Consider the following 15,111-nt stretch of genomic DNA (forward strand, 5'->3'; position numbering starts at 1 on the left):
AAAGTGGCAGAACATTAGGGAGAACCGGCGGAATAGTAAAGATGACAGGGAAAGAGTCTACTCAAACAGACCCTTGATAAGCCTTTTTGAAGCATTGACTCCTGCAGTCAGTATCAAACACAGCCTTTTTCCTACAATCAAAATGTAATTACAGTGCTGTCAATATTTTCCCAAAAATCCCAATAGCAACTTAGGAGGAGAAATACAAGTGTATCAACACCGCTCTAAAACAATTACGTATTACTCTGCTAAAGGACAAAGAAGCTCCAAAATAGGTTAGCAGCACTGACGGGTGGAGACAGAGGGCAGGCGGATATGTAATGTAAAGAGGGTATGTTAATTATATCTTTGGCATTTCTGCTTCCAGGATGAGTTGGATGAAATTGTATTCTGGTGACTTCTAACCTGTGTGCAATCTGAGTGTGAGGGTTGCTGCAAGCTGTCAGAATACTGTCAGAATACACGCATGTCAAGGTGATTTTTTATTTCAGGACAGAAAATTACTATAGCAGTGAAGAGTGCACATGATTTAGACAGATATCATTTAAACCTTTCAATAAAACAGTTGAACATACACTTGATTTCCACAAGAGCCTGACATTCCAGTTGTTTGCAATTGAGCACTATTCGAGCTGAAGTAAGTTTGAGTGTGTATGGAGCTTTTGTTGTAAGCGGAATAATAGACATGTGGTGGATTGGAAGCTTTTCTAGCTCAAATACTGTAAACGCAGAACATTTAGAGGAAAGTTACTGACGGATCTACTTTCAAATGTAGTGCCCATTCTGTGTGGGTGTGTAAAGTTTTCTAAAGCTGTGGTTCTCAAATTTTTTGGCTCAAGTACCCCCATTCTTTTACTTTTGAATCCCAGTACTCCCTTTGTCCGACTTAAATTTCAGTGAAAAAACAACATCTCATTTTGTAAATAAGTGAAATGAAACAGCATTTAGTGCCTCCTGAATAGATTTACCTTTAAAGTTTCTTTCATTTATGGTAATTTTTCAGTCAGTTTCACTTTGTGTTCTAATCCAAATCATTTCTATCATCATTTTGTGTGTTTTGTGTCATTTTGGGAATTTTGTTGTCTGTTCTTTTTATTATTCAGTATCTTTTTCTCATATTTTGTGTTTTTGTAGTCATTTTTGTGTGTTGTTTGTATTATTAAAATTATTCTATCTCAGTGTGTGTGTTTTTTGTGTTGTTTGGTTGTTTCTTGTGTCATTTTGTAGTAATCTTCTGTGTTTTATCCCATTTAGTGTCTTTTTTTGTTGTCGTTTGTGTGTTGCTGGTAATAGTATTTTTCTCTCTTAGTGTGTGTGTATTTTTGTTGTTGTATGTCTGTCCATCTTGTTATTATTATAATTCAGTATATTTTTCTCTCATTTTGTGTGTTTTTGTTGTCATTTTGTGAGTTGCTGGTAATATATAGTATTATTATAATTTTTAACTAAAAATAAACATTATAAAACCTCATCTCTCTCTCTCTCTGTCTCTAGTACCCCCTGTAGGTATCCCTAGGGATACACACTCCCCAATTTGAGAAACAGTTTTAAAGTACTGCCATTCATTAACCCCTGAAATTCTGCATGACTCTACTTAAGCGCAGCGTTAAAATGTATGCCACTAGTTTTCAGATATGTCGAAGGTAAGGCATGTAGAAAACAATACTATCAACTCACATCATTTCAGGGTTGGGTCATTTCACCTGTTCCCTTTAGTCGGCATACAACTTACCGATGGGACCCAACCCGTAAAGCGTTCCACATTTTTAATTTAAAACAGCTTATATTGTAGGGAGCCAATGAAATTAATTCATGCTTCTACTTCAAACTGCTTGTATGTACAGTACATGCACCAAAGTCATCATTATTTAGGAGTTATTCTGTTTAGCACTACAGTTTTTGCTTATAGAGTAAAATAAACTCTATAACAGGTAACAGTGAGATTGCTGCTCCTATAGAAAACGTAGGAAGGCAACTTTAGAAACGTATTTAAATATATTTAACTACAAGTGCCATGTTTAGGAGTTTTTCTCATCTACTCTCATCGAGAAAGTGTTCGTTTTAGTGACTGCTTGCAAATGTTCAACAATATGTCGTACTATCAAAAGACAGTGAGAGCACCATATGCTGAATCAGGCGCCACAATATGTTCTCGTGTGGAGTTCAAACGTAGGTGTTGGTGTCAGGGCATGACCGCTCACTGGGAAACAGAAACGCGACATTATCAATGTGACACGTGCCTCAGCTTTATTCTCTCTCTCTGATAAATGTTTGTTTAACACTTTCTTTGTATATAACAAAAGACTTAAGCTAATACCGTGCAGTGCTCAGTGAATGCCTATTTCTCAGTCATCAAGCCCATCACACTTATTCTTTTTTCTCACATGCAGGCGCACACATTTTATAATAAAGCTTTAATTATATAGCTGTCAGAGAATATATGGGAGAAGCTGGTTAGGGAAAAAACTATAGCATCCTCCCTTCTCCCACATGGCGCTCTTAATAGACAGAGGCACTTGCATGCATCCTTCAAACTTTAGCTTTAATGCAGCTCTAATTGGTAAAACATTTGCACAATATACATTATTGCTCTGCAAACCACACAAAACCCCTTGAATGACACCTGTCTTCTACTTCTCTTATGTGCACCAATTATCCACACACTCCAGCAAAATGAGCAGGGTGCAAAGTAAACACAAAGCTATTATTTCACATTCCTATCTGCAGTGTAATTATCACATGCTGCTATAAAAACATAAACAAGCGAGGCTCATTAACAGTGAATGCAGCAGGGGTGATGGTTTGTAGCTAGCTGCTAGGAAAGGAGAGGGGGATATGGAGAAGTAGATGCTACATTATAATGGTAAACTTGTGCTGGTTAATGTTAGCATCCTAAAGCTGCTGGAGAAATTGAAACAATAAAAGATAAAGACATAGTGTAGGCCTGATAGAAGATCATATGGTCAACAAACAATTCTATGCAACTGTCTTCGGGACTCTACATTCCATATTGCTCTGCACAAAATATTTTCTGACAATGTCAATAGAGTTTACAGTGGAGAACAAAACAAACTTTTGAGTGCCAATTTCAACCTTTCACATTTTTTTTAGGCAAAAGATCTTAGTACTTGGTTTCCATAGTCCTGGAGGACCATCGGATCAGCGCTCTTCGTTGTCCACTCCGATGTTTGAGCAGCGTCTCTTGTGGCTGTGAAGTCCAATGCGAGGGTGGCAGTTAATCTAGCACAGGTCACAAGTAAAGGAGGTCTTTCACACTGATTTCTGATGCAGGCCCTTTTCTCAACCCATTGTAACATCAAAACTTTCAAATTTCTCTACCCCCCTCTGAGTTTTAAGTCTCAAGGCATCTCTGTTGCTTGCTGAGGCTTCCCATGTGACCGTGTCGATGTCGGTGGCTGTAAGGTCTGGTTTGAAAAGGTCTTTGTAGCGTAGCATAATTGTGGCTTATGGCTTCGTTGCTGAAGCAAGCTCACAATAGAGGAGATCTCTAGGGATTCTGCCATCTTCTATATGGCACCCGAGCTGAGTCGCCTCTGTTTGAGCAGATTATACATTTTTAGAATTTTTGCTCGGTCCAGAACATCCCTTTTTGGTACCAGTCTTCTGAGAAAATGCTAAGTATTCTGTGAAGGGAACACATGTGGAGGACAAAGAGTCTGCTTTCTTGGTGAGCCTTGAGCATCAATGTCTCACAGGCATACAGAAGTGTCTCACAACACAGGCCTGGTATACATGCACTTTTGTGTGCTCTGTGAGTCTGTTGTTCTTCCATACCTGTCTCCAGAAACAAGGAGTCTGAGATGACTGAACCAAGGTATGTAAATTCATGAACCGCCTCAAGTTCACAGGATCTGATCCTGATGCAAGCAGGACATTCCATGCCTTGAACCATAATCTTCATCTTCGTAATGCTGATTGTTGAGCCAAAATCCTTGCATGCCCTGGAGAAACAGTCCATCAGTTCTAAAGGCTTTGCTCATCATGTGTGGAAACTGCAGCATCATCAGCAAGGAGGAAGTCCCTCAGAGTCACTGTTCACCCCTTGGTATTTGCCTTCAGTCTTGACAAGTTGAAGAGCTTGTTGTCGGATCTATTGTGGAAGTTGATTCTTTCAGTAGACTTGCCAAAAGCCTATTAAATGAGTACAGCAAAGAAAATTCCAAATAGGGTAAGGGCAATCACACACCTTGCTTCACTCCACTGCGGATGTTAAATGTATCAGAACTTGATCCATTGTGAATGACAGTCCCCTTCATGTTGTCCTGGAAGGACATCACAATGCTCAGGAGTATTGGGAGACAGCAAATTTTCTAAAGGATCTTAAATAGATCATATCTGCTCACCTCTGTGAGGTCAATGAAGACCAGGTAGAGAAGTTTTTCCTGCACTTTACCTGTAGTTGCCTCACTGCAAACACCATATCAATGGTGGATCTTCCAGATCTAAATCTGCACATTGATTTGGGGTAGACTATCAGCGAGTTTTCCCAGCATTTTCAGGACCACACGAGCAAAATGTTTTCCCACTGTGTTGAGCAGGGATACGCCACGATATTTGTTGCAGTCACCTCTGTCACCCATCTTGTGGAGGGTGACAATATTGGCATCCCGCATGTACTGGGAAACAGCTCCCTCTCTCCCGCTGAGGCAGAGGAGATGGTAGAGGGGTTTAATGTGTAGATGTTTGGCACACTATAAGATCTCTGAGGGGATGCTGTCACTTTTACAAGAAAGAAGAGCCTCAATTGTTGAGCTGAGCTCAGGGTCGAACACTTTTCCAAACTCGATGCCCCGGAGAACACTATGAGAGAGGATGCCACGAACGCAGTTGAACACCTGCCCATCATGGACATCCTTGATGTGGAACCCAGTGCATAAAAAGATCTTAAAAATGTATTAATCTCTGAGGCCAACATTATGTCTTTATCTGTTACAACAAAATTGTCTCCAACAACTTTAAAATACAAGATGAGGAAAGATTCCTTTGTTAAATGTATTTGATCAATGCATGAAACAGCAGACAAAACCTGTTCCTTTTCTACGTAAAAAGCCCATTAGACACTCAACAGCCTGATGTGTTTGTAGAGGGGTGTGTGTAGAGAGCCACTACAGTAATGCAGGTAAAGCATTTGGAAAGCCAGGCATAGTGCACAGTAGCCTCCTAAAAAAGGCACCGTCATCAAAAACTTAAGGTCAGCTTTTCTTTATCGCATTTTCCAGAACATTACACTGCCGCTGTCGTCTTGACCTCTTCATATGGTAGATCAAGGTGCCATGTTTTCCCAAGGTTATCAACCAACACCGATCAAACCATTTATGGGAAGTCAATGAAACATTTCCACAATTTTACTTTTTAACTATTACTATGCTTTCTGCTGACAAAGGAGGGATCCTTGACTTGCTATGCAGTCCTATTGCCATGATAAAACCTTTAAAAAAATGCAATCAACCAATGGGACCTTACTCTAAAGGCTATGTGAGGCATGACAAAGTTCCAAGCCTGTGGAGAGCTAAGAGAGAGAAAGAAAAAAAAGTAGAACATGAGGACATTTGACTTTCTAACCCTGGCCTGCTCTCCTGCTACCCCAGTGGTTGTCATGCTGGGTAGAACTACTCATGAAGGCCGAGGACGGATGTGTACAACATGGCTTACGGACACTGATTGACTAATGAGCCTTGTCTTCATTCCCACTACTGGTTCAAGTTGCAGTCCAAGGCCACAGTGCTGGTCGGTTGGTTCGCCACAGTGGACTAAGAAGAGCTTGGGCTGAACAGTTGAAGGTCGGCGTGGGGGGATGTACAGTTGAGCAGCTTCTGGTATTCTGCTGACGGGGAAAATCCCGCCTGCCTTCATGCTCTCTTTGGTACAAAATGTAATTACACCGAAACCTTTTTCCTTCCCTTTTCCTTTTACTGACTTGTGCTCATTAATCCTTGCTCCAAGTTTGTCCAAAATGTACCATATTTAATTAACTTGTCTTTTTTTATTTTGCTCTTAAAAAGGTTTAACATTATATTAATTATTCCAGCAGAAAAAAATTTTTTAGTACCTCTTACCAACTTAATAAAAATATAAAATAAACTATACATTAGACACAAACCAGGAGAAAAAACATATATACTAGATGGGGTAGGATTATAAATCACATTATTGTAGTGCATCAAAAAAGTAAATAAAACTAATATTGTGACATGACAGAGAGCAAATTAACACTTTGTCATCAAAGTTAAAGAGTGAAAAGCAGAACAATTGACAACAGTAAGGGTTAAGCTAATTTGACAAGGTACAAGTTCAAATGAAAAGTGGACAACTAGGCCAACATGTTCTTACAAAGACTGTTTTTGGGACAAAATTCTTTGTTTTGCAGGAGTTGGTATCTATTTAAAGTAGTCTGAGGGGGGAAAAAAAGGAAAAGCTGTGAACCACAACAGGGTCAAAGGCAGCAGAAGCTTACATACTGACCTGTGGTGTCTACGGCGAAAATCATATGGGGAACTGTACTTCTACGAACTGTAGCAGAATAGTTTAACTGTGCTTCTGATTATATGCATGGTGCTATTTTGCTGTTGTGGCTGCTCCCCAGTACTCCCGTACCTATCCCCCCATGTGATATGCCATTGCCTTTCATGTTTCTTGGTCGGGATGTATCTGAAACTGAATTGCTCCCCGGGGATAAATAAAGTTTTCTGAATCTGAATCTGTATATGGCAGCAAAACAGGGGAATATTACCAACACAAGACAGGTTACAGGCTTAAAGCAGAAAAACATATTCTGACAAAAAAGGATGGTGTTAATATGGTTGGGAAAGACATGGACAGCAAGAGCTAACAGAGAGATTCGGTAAAACTATTAAAAACCTCAGTGACCAAACAACAGTCACCATGGTTTTAAGCCAGTATATATGATAATCTCAACCAATAGCTGATAGTCACCGGCACAGATTAGTGGTTACAATATTGCATTTGTGTGTCATTTTAACCTGAATGATGAGAAAGTTACATATTTCTTCAACAAAAGTTAAAAGGTTACTCGGTTTGGTTTTAGAAGCACTACTTTCAGGATTTTGTTCTATACAGTAAAAAGACAGTTTATGTAAACTGAAGAAAATGCATTGCTTGCATACATGTGAAACTAATGAAGATCCAACCAATATGTGGATGTAATCTTTATCCATTTTTTAATCATAGAGGGAAGAGAAGGCAGACTTGAAGTCTAAATGCTCTCAGTCAAATGTACAACTGGTAAAAGCAAGCAGCACCTGATTGTCTTGAGGTTGACACTGTGTTTGAGGACAATAGAAAATTGAGTTACTGCCCTCAGGCCAGGTTGAAAAGTACCAAAGACGGCAAACATAATGTTTGTTTCTTTAGGCAATGAGGAAAACACGCAACAACTGGATACATTCAGCAAGTTTTGTGGGAAACAGACTCAAGCTAAAGCACCAATTTGAATAGACAATAAAACTGTAACCATGTACAATTATTTTACATAGGTTTCCATTTGTGGCGGAACAGAAAAAAAATATATATTTTTCTCTTTCACTGTGCATCCTATCACAACCAAACTACCACACATTCCAAGGATTAGCACACACACTGCCAGTACATCCTTTATTTTGCATAAACAAATTCACCTTCAGGCAATTTGCATGTTGATGAAGTCTTTCAAATGCACTTGCATGCAACCAATACACAAAGGGAGATAAAGGCGAGATAAAGAGATCAGAGAAACATTACATGCCGACAAAGTGGCTCGTCTTTTGTGGCACTACATGTGCTAGCGTCAAGCAAAAGCTAATGAGAGTTAGTGTCACCTGTTACTTGCAGGATAATTACAAAGAGGGGGTGGGGTAAACTGGGTGAAATAGATGATTTCTAAATAAAAGGATTCAAAACAAGCTACTTTATACTCAAATGATGCAACTGTAAAAAATATTGTTTTTCAAGGCAGAATTCTATGTTAATACAGATGATGGTAAACTAATTGTCAATACACCAATATAAGGGGAAGACAATAATAACTGTAGGTCAATGGTGGTTGTAAAAATAAGTCATACTGAAGCGATGGAAATATAAGAAATGACACCAGACAGTCTAACTCCCTCTTAGCCTTGGTCCAGTTTTGAATGGCGCACAAGGGTCAGCACAAGCGTTTTGACTTAGCCTTCTGACAACCTTTTTTATCAGGCCTAGCACGACCATTAGGTGTTGTTTGTTGGGACAGTGGCCAGCTATCACTCAGCATGAGCGACAATGAACCTTGACTGATGATAGCAGCTGACTGTTGTAGAAAGCCTGACAAGAGTTGCAGTTTTAGAGATGCTTTGACCCAAATTGGTGCTTGTCAAACTTATTTAAATCACTACGTTTGTCTGTTTTCTTTCTATTTCTAATGTGGTAACACTAAGGACAGAATGTCCTCTCTCTTTGCAAAAACGGCCTCCCTCCCAATTTTTGTTTTTGTGTTGATACGATTTTATTCTATTTAAAGCTTTGTTAAGTCTGGCTTTTGGCCTGAACTCTGCAGGAAAAGTTGTCCCATTAAAAAATAAAATAAAATAAATAAATTCAGAATATAATGTTGCAAATATATATAGTCCTTAAAAAAATAAATACTTCTGGTTTGAATTTAGAAAAAGTCTGACTGAACAGTGAAAACTTCATTTTTTTTTCTCAAAGAATTTACATATTTACATTTGTTTTAGCGGTAAGCACCTATTTTATGAACAAAATACTCTTAATGTCAACATCAGATCAGCGCACGGGTAACAAGGGAAAGTGAAACACAAACGGGCGCAGTGCATGTAAAAACCCATCGGATCTATTTACATTATCCATGTATCAAAGATAAGGATAATCCATGTTATTGTGTAGAAAAATTAATGTTTCAACAGTGTATTCCTTTATAATTGTCCTTCTATGCTCCACCCTCCCTCGACCGCGATTAAATTTAATCTGGACGACAACTAATATAGAGAAAACTTTTGTTTGAGACAACATTAAAAACTAAATAATGGCACTTTTACCATTAATGAAGTTGATTAAGTATTGTTATTTTGCACATTTGATGTTTACTGTATTTGTGAATACATCCAGTGGGGCATCACAGTAAAAGTAGGATTACCCTGTCATTTCTATGGAGATACATAAAGTGACAAAGTTAAAAGGGTCCGTGTATATATCGGTATTGGTTATTATCAGGAATCGGAAATTTAGTGTTGGACAATTTTGGCATATTGGATACTATTATAGAAAAACTCTATTTAGTTTAGTTTATTTTTCAAATTTTTTTTTTTCAAACAAAAAAAAGAGAGAAGAAAGCTAATGTATAAAAGTCATATGGGCAAACAATGCCAAACAAGCTCAAATGCCCTCCATACAAATTATAATGTACATCTCCGAGTAGTAGTAGTATTAGTGTTAGATATATAATATTATATTTTATTCACAATATATTATTAGCAGTATTAGAAAAAACCTAAGCTAAGAAAAAAGTGTTGTGCATTTTTATCTACTGTAGTTGCTTTGCACTGCTATGGTTGCACGAGCCAAGTCATTGATGCTGAAGTAACGCTGTAGCAGTTCCTCTCAATTAAAAATCCCAAACTGTCAGCACACTCTGTTAGTTTGATTACACATGGCAGGCAGTGTGTAGGTGCATAAACCGATAGGTCAGAATCAACCAAGTGATGACATTTCTCCAAACTTTGCAATTCAGCTTTTACAGGAAACTTCAGCTTTTTAGAAGTTCGGGAAATGAAAATGCATCAAAAATCCAAGTCTGCGGAGGAAAGAAAGCAATGATGACCACAGAGAGGCTGGCGAAACAGCACACATGTAAAATTAAATCATCACTTTAGAAGGTCAATTGGATTTTCTCACTTCTATTACTCTGCCGTCCCACCTATGGTAAAATCCTAATGTTCTTTTAATCTACAAGCACAACACTGTGCATAACCTTGCACCTGATAAGTGCTGGTAAGTAATTTTGGAAAAGATGAGAGGCCATTGTTCCAAAAGAAAAACAGATCACATGTCAACAGCAGGGCGAAAAACAATCCTGTAACACAAGATAAAAGCCATGTGTGATCTTATTAGAGTCGGTAATGTCAAACCAGCGAGGTGTATAAAATGCCCTTACTCCGACAATGATGACAGGGCACTTCTAGGGTGGAGATACTGAGGAAAATGCAGGGTTGTTTTTGCACGTCATTGGGAGGAGGACAAGGGGAAATTTCTTTTTGCTTGTTTTTTAATCTCCACTTTTCCTCTCACAAACTCATTCTGTGCAGCGCGTCAGTCTTCCCTCACATTCCACTCCTACTGGCTGACAGCAGCAGACAGGATGGTCAGACAGCACCAAGGTTACCACAAGAGCAGAACCATTGAACAATAGCTTACAATGAAGAGACCTTATCTGGCAAACTGCTTGGTGCACCCGTGAAGAATGTTGCCAATGCCACAAAGTTTGGAGGTGACAAGTCTTGCTTTCATTGCTTTTCCCCAGGTAAAAAATAATCAATATGAACATTGGAGAAATAAGCAGTTTTACTAATTACCATTACATTGTTCTGATTGTTTATTGTTGTTTATTTTCTAGCAAATAATTATTGTATTATTGAGATCAGCGATTCTCAACTGGTGGGTGACAGACTGTACTGGGTGGGTCGCGGACAGCTAGTCAAAGATAAATAAATTCTTAGGGGTGGATTCACTAAAGGTTTAGGGGTATTAAAACGTGAGCAAACGTCACTCCACGCACTAATGAGGGGTACAAACCCCATGGAATCAGGACTGCCCATCTTTAGCGCATCACAATGCACCCACAATCCATTTAGTATGTTTCCCTCTGATGAATATGTAAAGTAGACAAATCTAACAAGGGGAGCAAAAAACATGGGAGGAGGAACTGCAAATAAATTAATGCAGTGGGTGCAATGCAATTCATCAAACCAGGAACTGTTTGCGGTGACTGTTTTATGAGCTGAAAATAGTACGACCCACAGGCAGGTACAAATTCACACACTGATCATCGCTGCACTGAATAAACATAGCGGAAATTTAAAAAAAAATGCTCCAGTTAACCTTTCTCGTATAAGATTTTTTTTTTTTTAAATAAAACAATAGTCAATATTAACAGCCACTGAATAAGATAATGCAAAGTAAAGTGTGTGAGGGAGAGAAAAAGGCAGCGCGTGTGGAGTGTGAGGCTGCTGTGCAGAGGACACTGTGAGCTGAGCTCCATGGATGTCGCTCCGGAGTCAGACGCATTGCTCCAGGGAGCTTCTCTGTCTTTCTCTCCATGTTTTGACCCTAAAACTCTCGTGTCGAGTTGATGCCAGCCCAGAATCAGCTGAGCTGCTTCAGAGCTCAGATCTGCTGGATGATGGTCAGTAGATAATCTTCAAATGGTGCTGATCTACTGTATGACAGACTGTGTTGCTGAATTAACTCAGATCAATGGCATCAACAGATCAATAGGACGGTTTCTGCCCAAATCTGTTTTGAGAGCAAAGCTACAGGACCTAGCGAAGCACCCACATTAAAGTTGGGGGGAAAACTACATTTTGGATGAAAAAAGTAGAGTTGCATAATGCAAGTATCTATACATACGGTACATGTGGCAGACAGCTGAAAGGAATAATAAGAGTGACAGGAAATGAAGTGCAGATAACTCAAAGCATCAAGAAATGTTAATTTCTTGATGTAACGTCAGACACACGTCAGCCAAAACCCCAGAGTTTAGTTACTCTTAAAGAATTTAAGGTTACTATTTAACATATTTAATAGAGCTGCAAAATAAGATCAAGTAAATCTATCTAAAGGCATGAAGATAAAAAAAATAGGATTTAAGCAACTACAATACAATCATAAGTAAGTGTATTACACATTTTGTGTTGAAATAAGACTTTGGAATGATAAATCCACACAAGGCTAAATAATAATCCTTGATAAACATCACTGCTGTTCTTGTTTTTAGCTTTTCTCAATGCGACTTCTGGCAAATATTTATTGTGGTTATGAAAATGTATGTAAACAAAGTAGGAAAACAGAAAAAAGATGAATGTTCCCACCCAAAAATTCACACACAAAACGAGAAAATGGAAGAAAGAATTATTCAGAAATGCAGGCAAAACAGGAGAGCTATGAAGACAGAGGGAATAGTAGATGGGTGGGAGAATGGATGGATGGAGGCGAGGCAAATGACTCACCATCAATCCTGCTGACCAGCTCCTCCAAGGCCTTGACTTTCTTCTGGATGCCTGGCTGAGCAAATGTATAGTTGTCCTGAAAAAAAGTGGGAGGGGGTAGGGGGCACACACAATCACATGGTGTCACTCCAACGCATCTTCAAAAACCAACTCAAACATGGTTAGTTTTGTGCATATAAAAGTAATACATGCAGAAAAAAGATGATTTCATGACAGCACTTGATCAGAGCTGTACTAATAGGACACTTAATGTTGTACGTTTCACACACCAATGTTTGGCACCTGCTTGCCAAGTGCCACAGCTCAGACCAGAAGGCTCTGAATTTTCACCTTCAGAGTTTATTTTTACCAGTAAAGAACTGGTGTTGTGTGTTTGCCAGGGCCATTTTCACACCTCATATGAATCCAGGCCAGCCAGCTAACACTGTCATGTTAAAACAGCATCAAAGAGGTGATTGTATCTGGCCTTTCAACTTTGTATGAAACGATAAATTGATCAAATATTCCCACACGTTGATAGATAAGCTCTTATTTCACCATTAACCTTGAAAAAGTTTCAACAGGGCTGAATCACTCCATAGTTAAAGGATGTTTTCATACAGCCAGAGTTGAGGTAAAATGTTCCCAAATAGAAAATATTATAGGACTACAAATACAGACAGTCATTCTCTGCAAAGCAACTTTTTATGTCAGTTTTTTGTCTTTACATTATGTATGTTAGCAATGATCAAATGCTATTTAGAGCTTCTTCGCTCACCACAGGGGGTAAGGGAAGCAGCTACGAAAGTTATTTTTCCTTTTTTAGGTCAGCTCAGAAGGCACACGGGACACGAAGGAAAAGCAACATCAAACTGTTAAAAACCGAGCAAACGAGCCAGATGGAAAAAACAGCCATCCAGGAGGAGTGGGAGCCTCTGTGATTCCCCATCAGCCGCTAAATCCCTTACAGTTCCTCTACAAGCCTACTTCCTGTTCACACATAGACCCCTCCCATTCATTAAAAACCATGGTGACAAAGTCTTACAATATTGCCCAATGTCTTCAGTTTGGATGAAGAGTTCCTATTTGAACCTCATTCTTCTCAGCAGGCATCATAACAGACATACCTACTCCAAATTATTTTAAGCATAGCAGTAATAAAAAAAAAAAAATCATTCTTCTTAGTAGTTTAGTTCATGTTGAATACTCTATGCAGTGGATCTCAAACTTTTTCTGTTGCGCCCCATTTAAAGAATGAAAAATGTTCAGCTCCACCATCACAACACAATTTGGTAGCACTTTATTTATAGTTTTATACAAAATGTCGATTATACACCGTCATTATTATGAAAAGACAGTTGTCATTAGCATGAATTAGGTGTCCTGAAGGCTGTCATTAGGTGTAATTCGTTACCATAACCCCAGCCCGAACACCTAACTAACCCCACTAAATCCCTCTACCTAACCCCACCAAAAAATCCCAACATATCTCCGTAGGTGTCATAATTTAGTGAATGACACTTAATGACAGCCTTCAAGACACTATATCTATCTATAAAGCAGCAGAAGTCTGCGTGTGTGTTTGTGGAGTAAATATCTCCCCGACAATATCTCTTCCAAATACCAAAAGTGTGTGCATCCGTTACTTTGGAGTCATTTGGTGATGCAAGACGTTCATTTTAAGATTACGGCACTCTCGGTAATGAGCACAGTAATGAGCACGCTACTTCCGCCGGTTCCGGGTTCATGACATCACTGTATCGCAGTTTGTTTGGGTTTAAAAAAGAGGGTGATATTAAAAACATTTTTGTACGGCTAAAAGTTGTTTAAGTTAATATTTCATGGTGATTTAAAATTATCCCCGTGACCTCAAACTTTCTTCAAATCGCGGGTCACAGACTCCACGGCAGACTCCACTTCCTCCTGTGCCATGCTATCGTTAGCGTCTCAAACACGGAGCTCTCTGAATAGATCATTTGATACCATCAGCCACTGGTGAGTCTTTTGCCGACAATTTTCCCATTGTTTAAACCATATAACTGTCCGTGTAATTGCTCATTAACGTGCCGTTTCACTAGAGTCGGTATTGAACTCAACCCGTTCAATACTCCATCTGGTAAACTGCAGATTCTCTGTGGTGTCGTGCATGGAAGCAAAGCTCTGACCACTCGAAGGAAAACAATGATTTTTGTTTAAAAAAAAAAGACAGTCAAATTGTAGATAATACTTTAATTTACTTACTCACTCATGTAGTTTGGAGCTTTACATTTTGTTTTGCGCAGTTTTGTTACTTTTCTGATTGGCGCTACAATGGCTATGGAGTTTGGTTATCAGCGTCTCAAACATTTCACAGGAGCACACACACACACGCCCTCACCACACATAAGGTATTTATAATAAAAATATACTAAATGAGTAAAATAAAACAATAAAACTAAACAATATTTATACAAAAAGTACACAAAACGACAACAGAAATGAACAAAAATATACAAAATGACTACAAAAAACACACATTACAGATGACAATAGAAATGCACAAATCAAACACCAAACACCAAAAAAGATACAAAAATACACATAATGATTACGGAAAAATCCACCAAACGAAAAAAATATAAAAAGAAGTAAAAAAAAACCAAACATTTATCATGTGCATGTCCCATAGAATTAAACCAGGAAAATTGCACATGCTATTTTACTTTGCACCCGCAAATGTACCCCTATATAACACTACACAGTAGTGCGTATGTACACCTCTTTGTACATACAACCATATTTGACAACTCTAATTAGGCTCCTACTAGTTGAATACATACTTCCAAGGAGCACTCTACTAATTCATACTAATGACAGATAATAACAGCGTAATGTCAGCCTTCAAGTAAAGTGTGAACAA

The 15,111-nt window shown here is 38.6% G+C and overlaps 1 protein-coding gene across 3 annotated transcripts in view; it reads right to left on the bottom strand.

Annotated features, from left to right (window-relative positions):
* tbc1d22a (TBC1 domain family, member 22a) overlaps positions 1-15,111 on the bottom strand; it is a 182,166-nt gene that overhangs the window by 44,216 nt on the left and 122,839 nt on the right. For all 3 annotated transcript variants that reach the window (XM_028449744.1, XM_028449742.1, XM_028449743.1), the window contains one exon: positions 12,234-12,309. In XM_028449744.1, coding sequence (XP_028305545.1) covers positions 12,234-12,309 — 76 coding nt within the window. The remainder of the gene's footprint in view (positions 1-12,233; positions 12,310-15,111) is intronic.

Source organism: Gouania willdenowi, chromosome 6, assembly GCF_900634775.1.
Source record: "Gouania willdenowi chromosome 6, fGouWil2.1, whole genome shotgun sequence".
NCBI lineage: Eukaryota > Metazoa > Chordata > Actinopteri > Blenniiformes > Gobiesocidae > Gouania > Gouania willdenowi.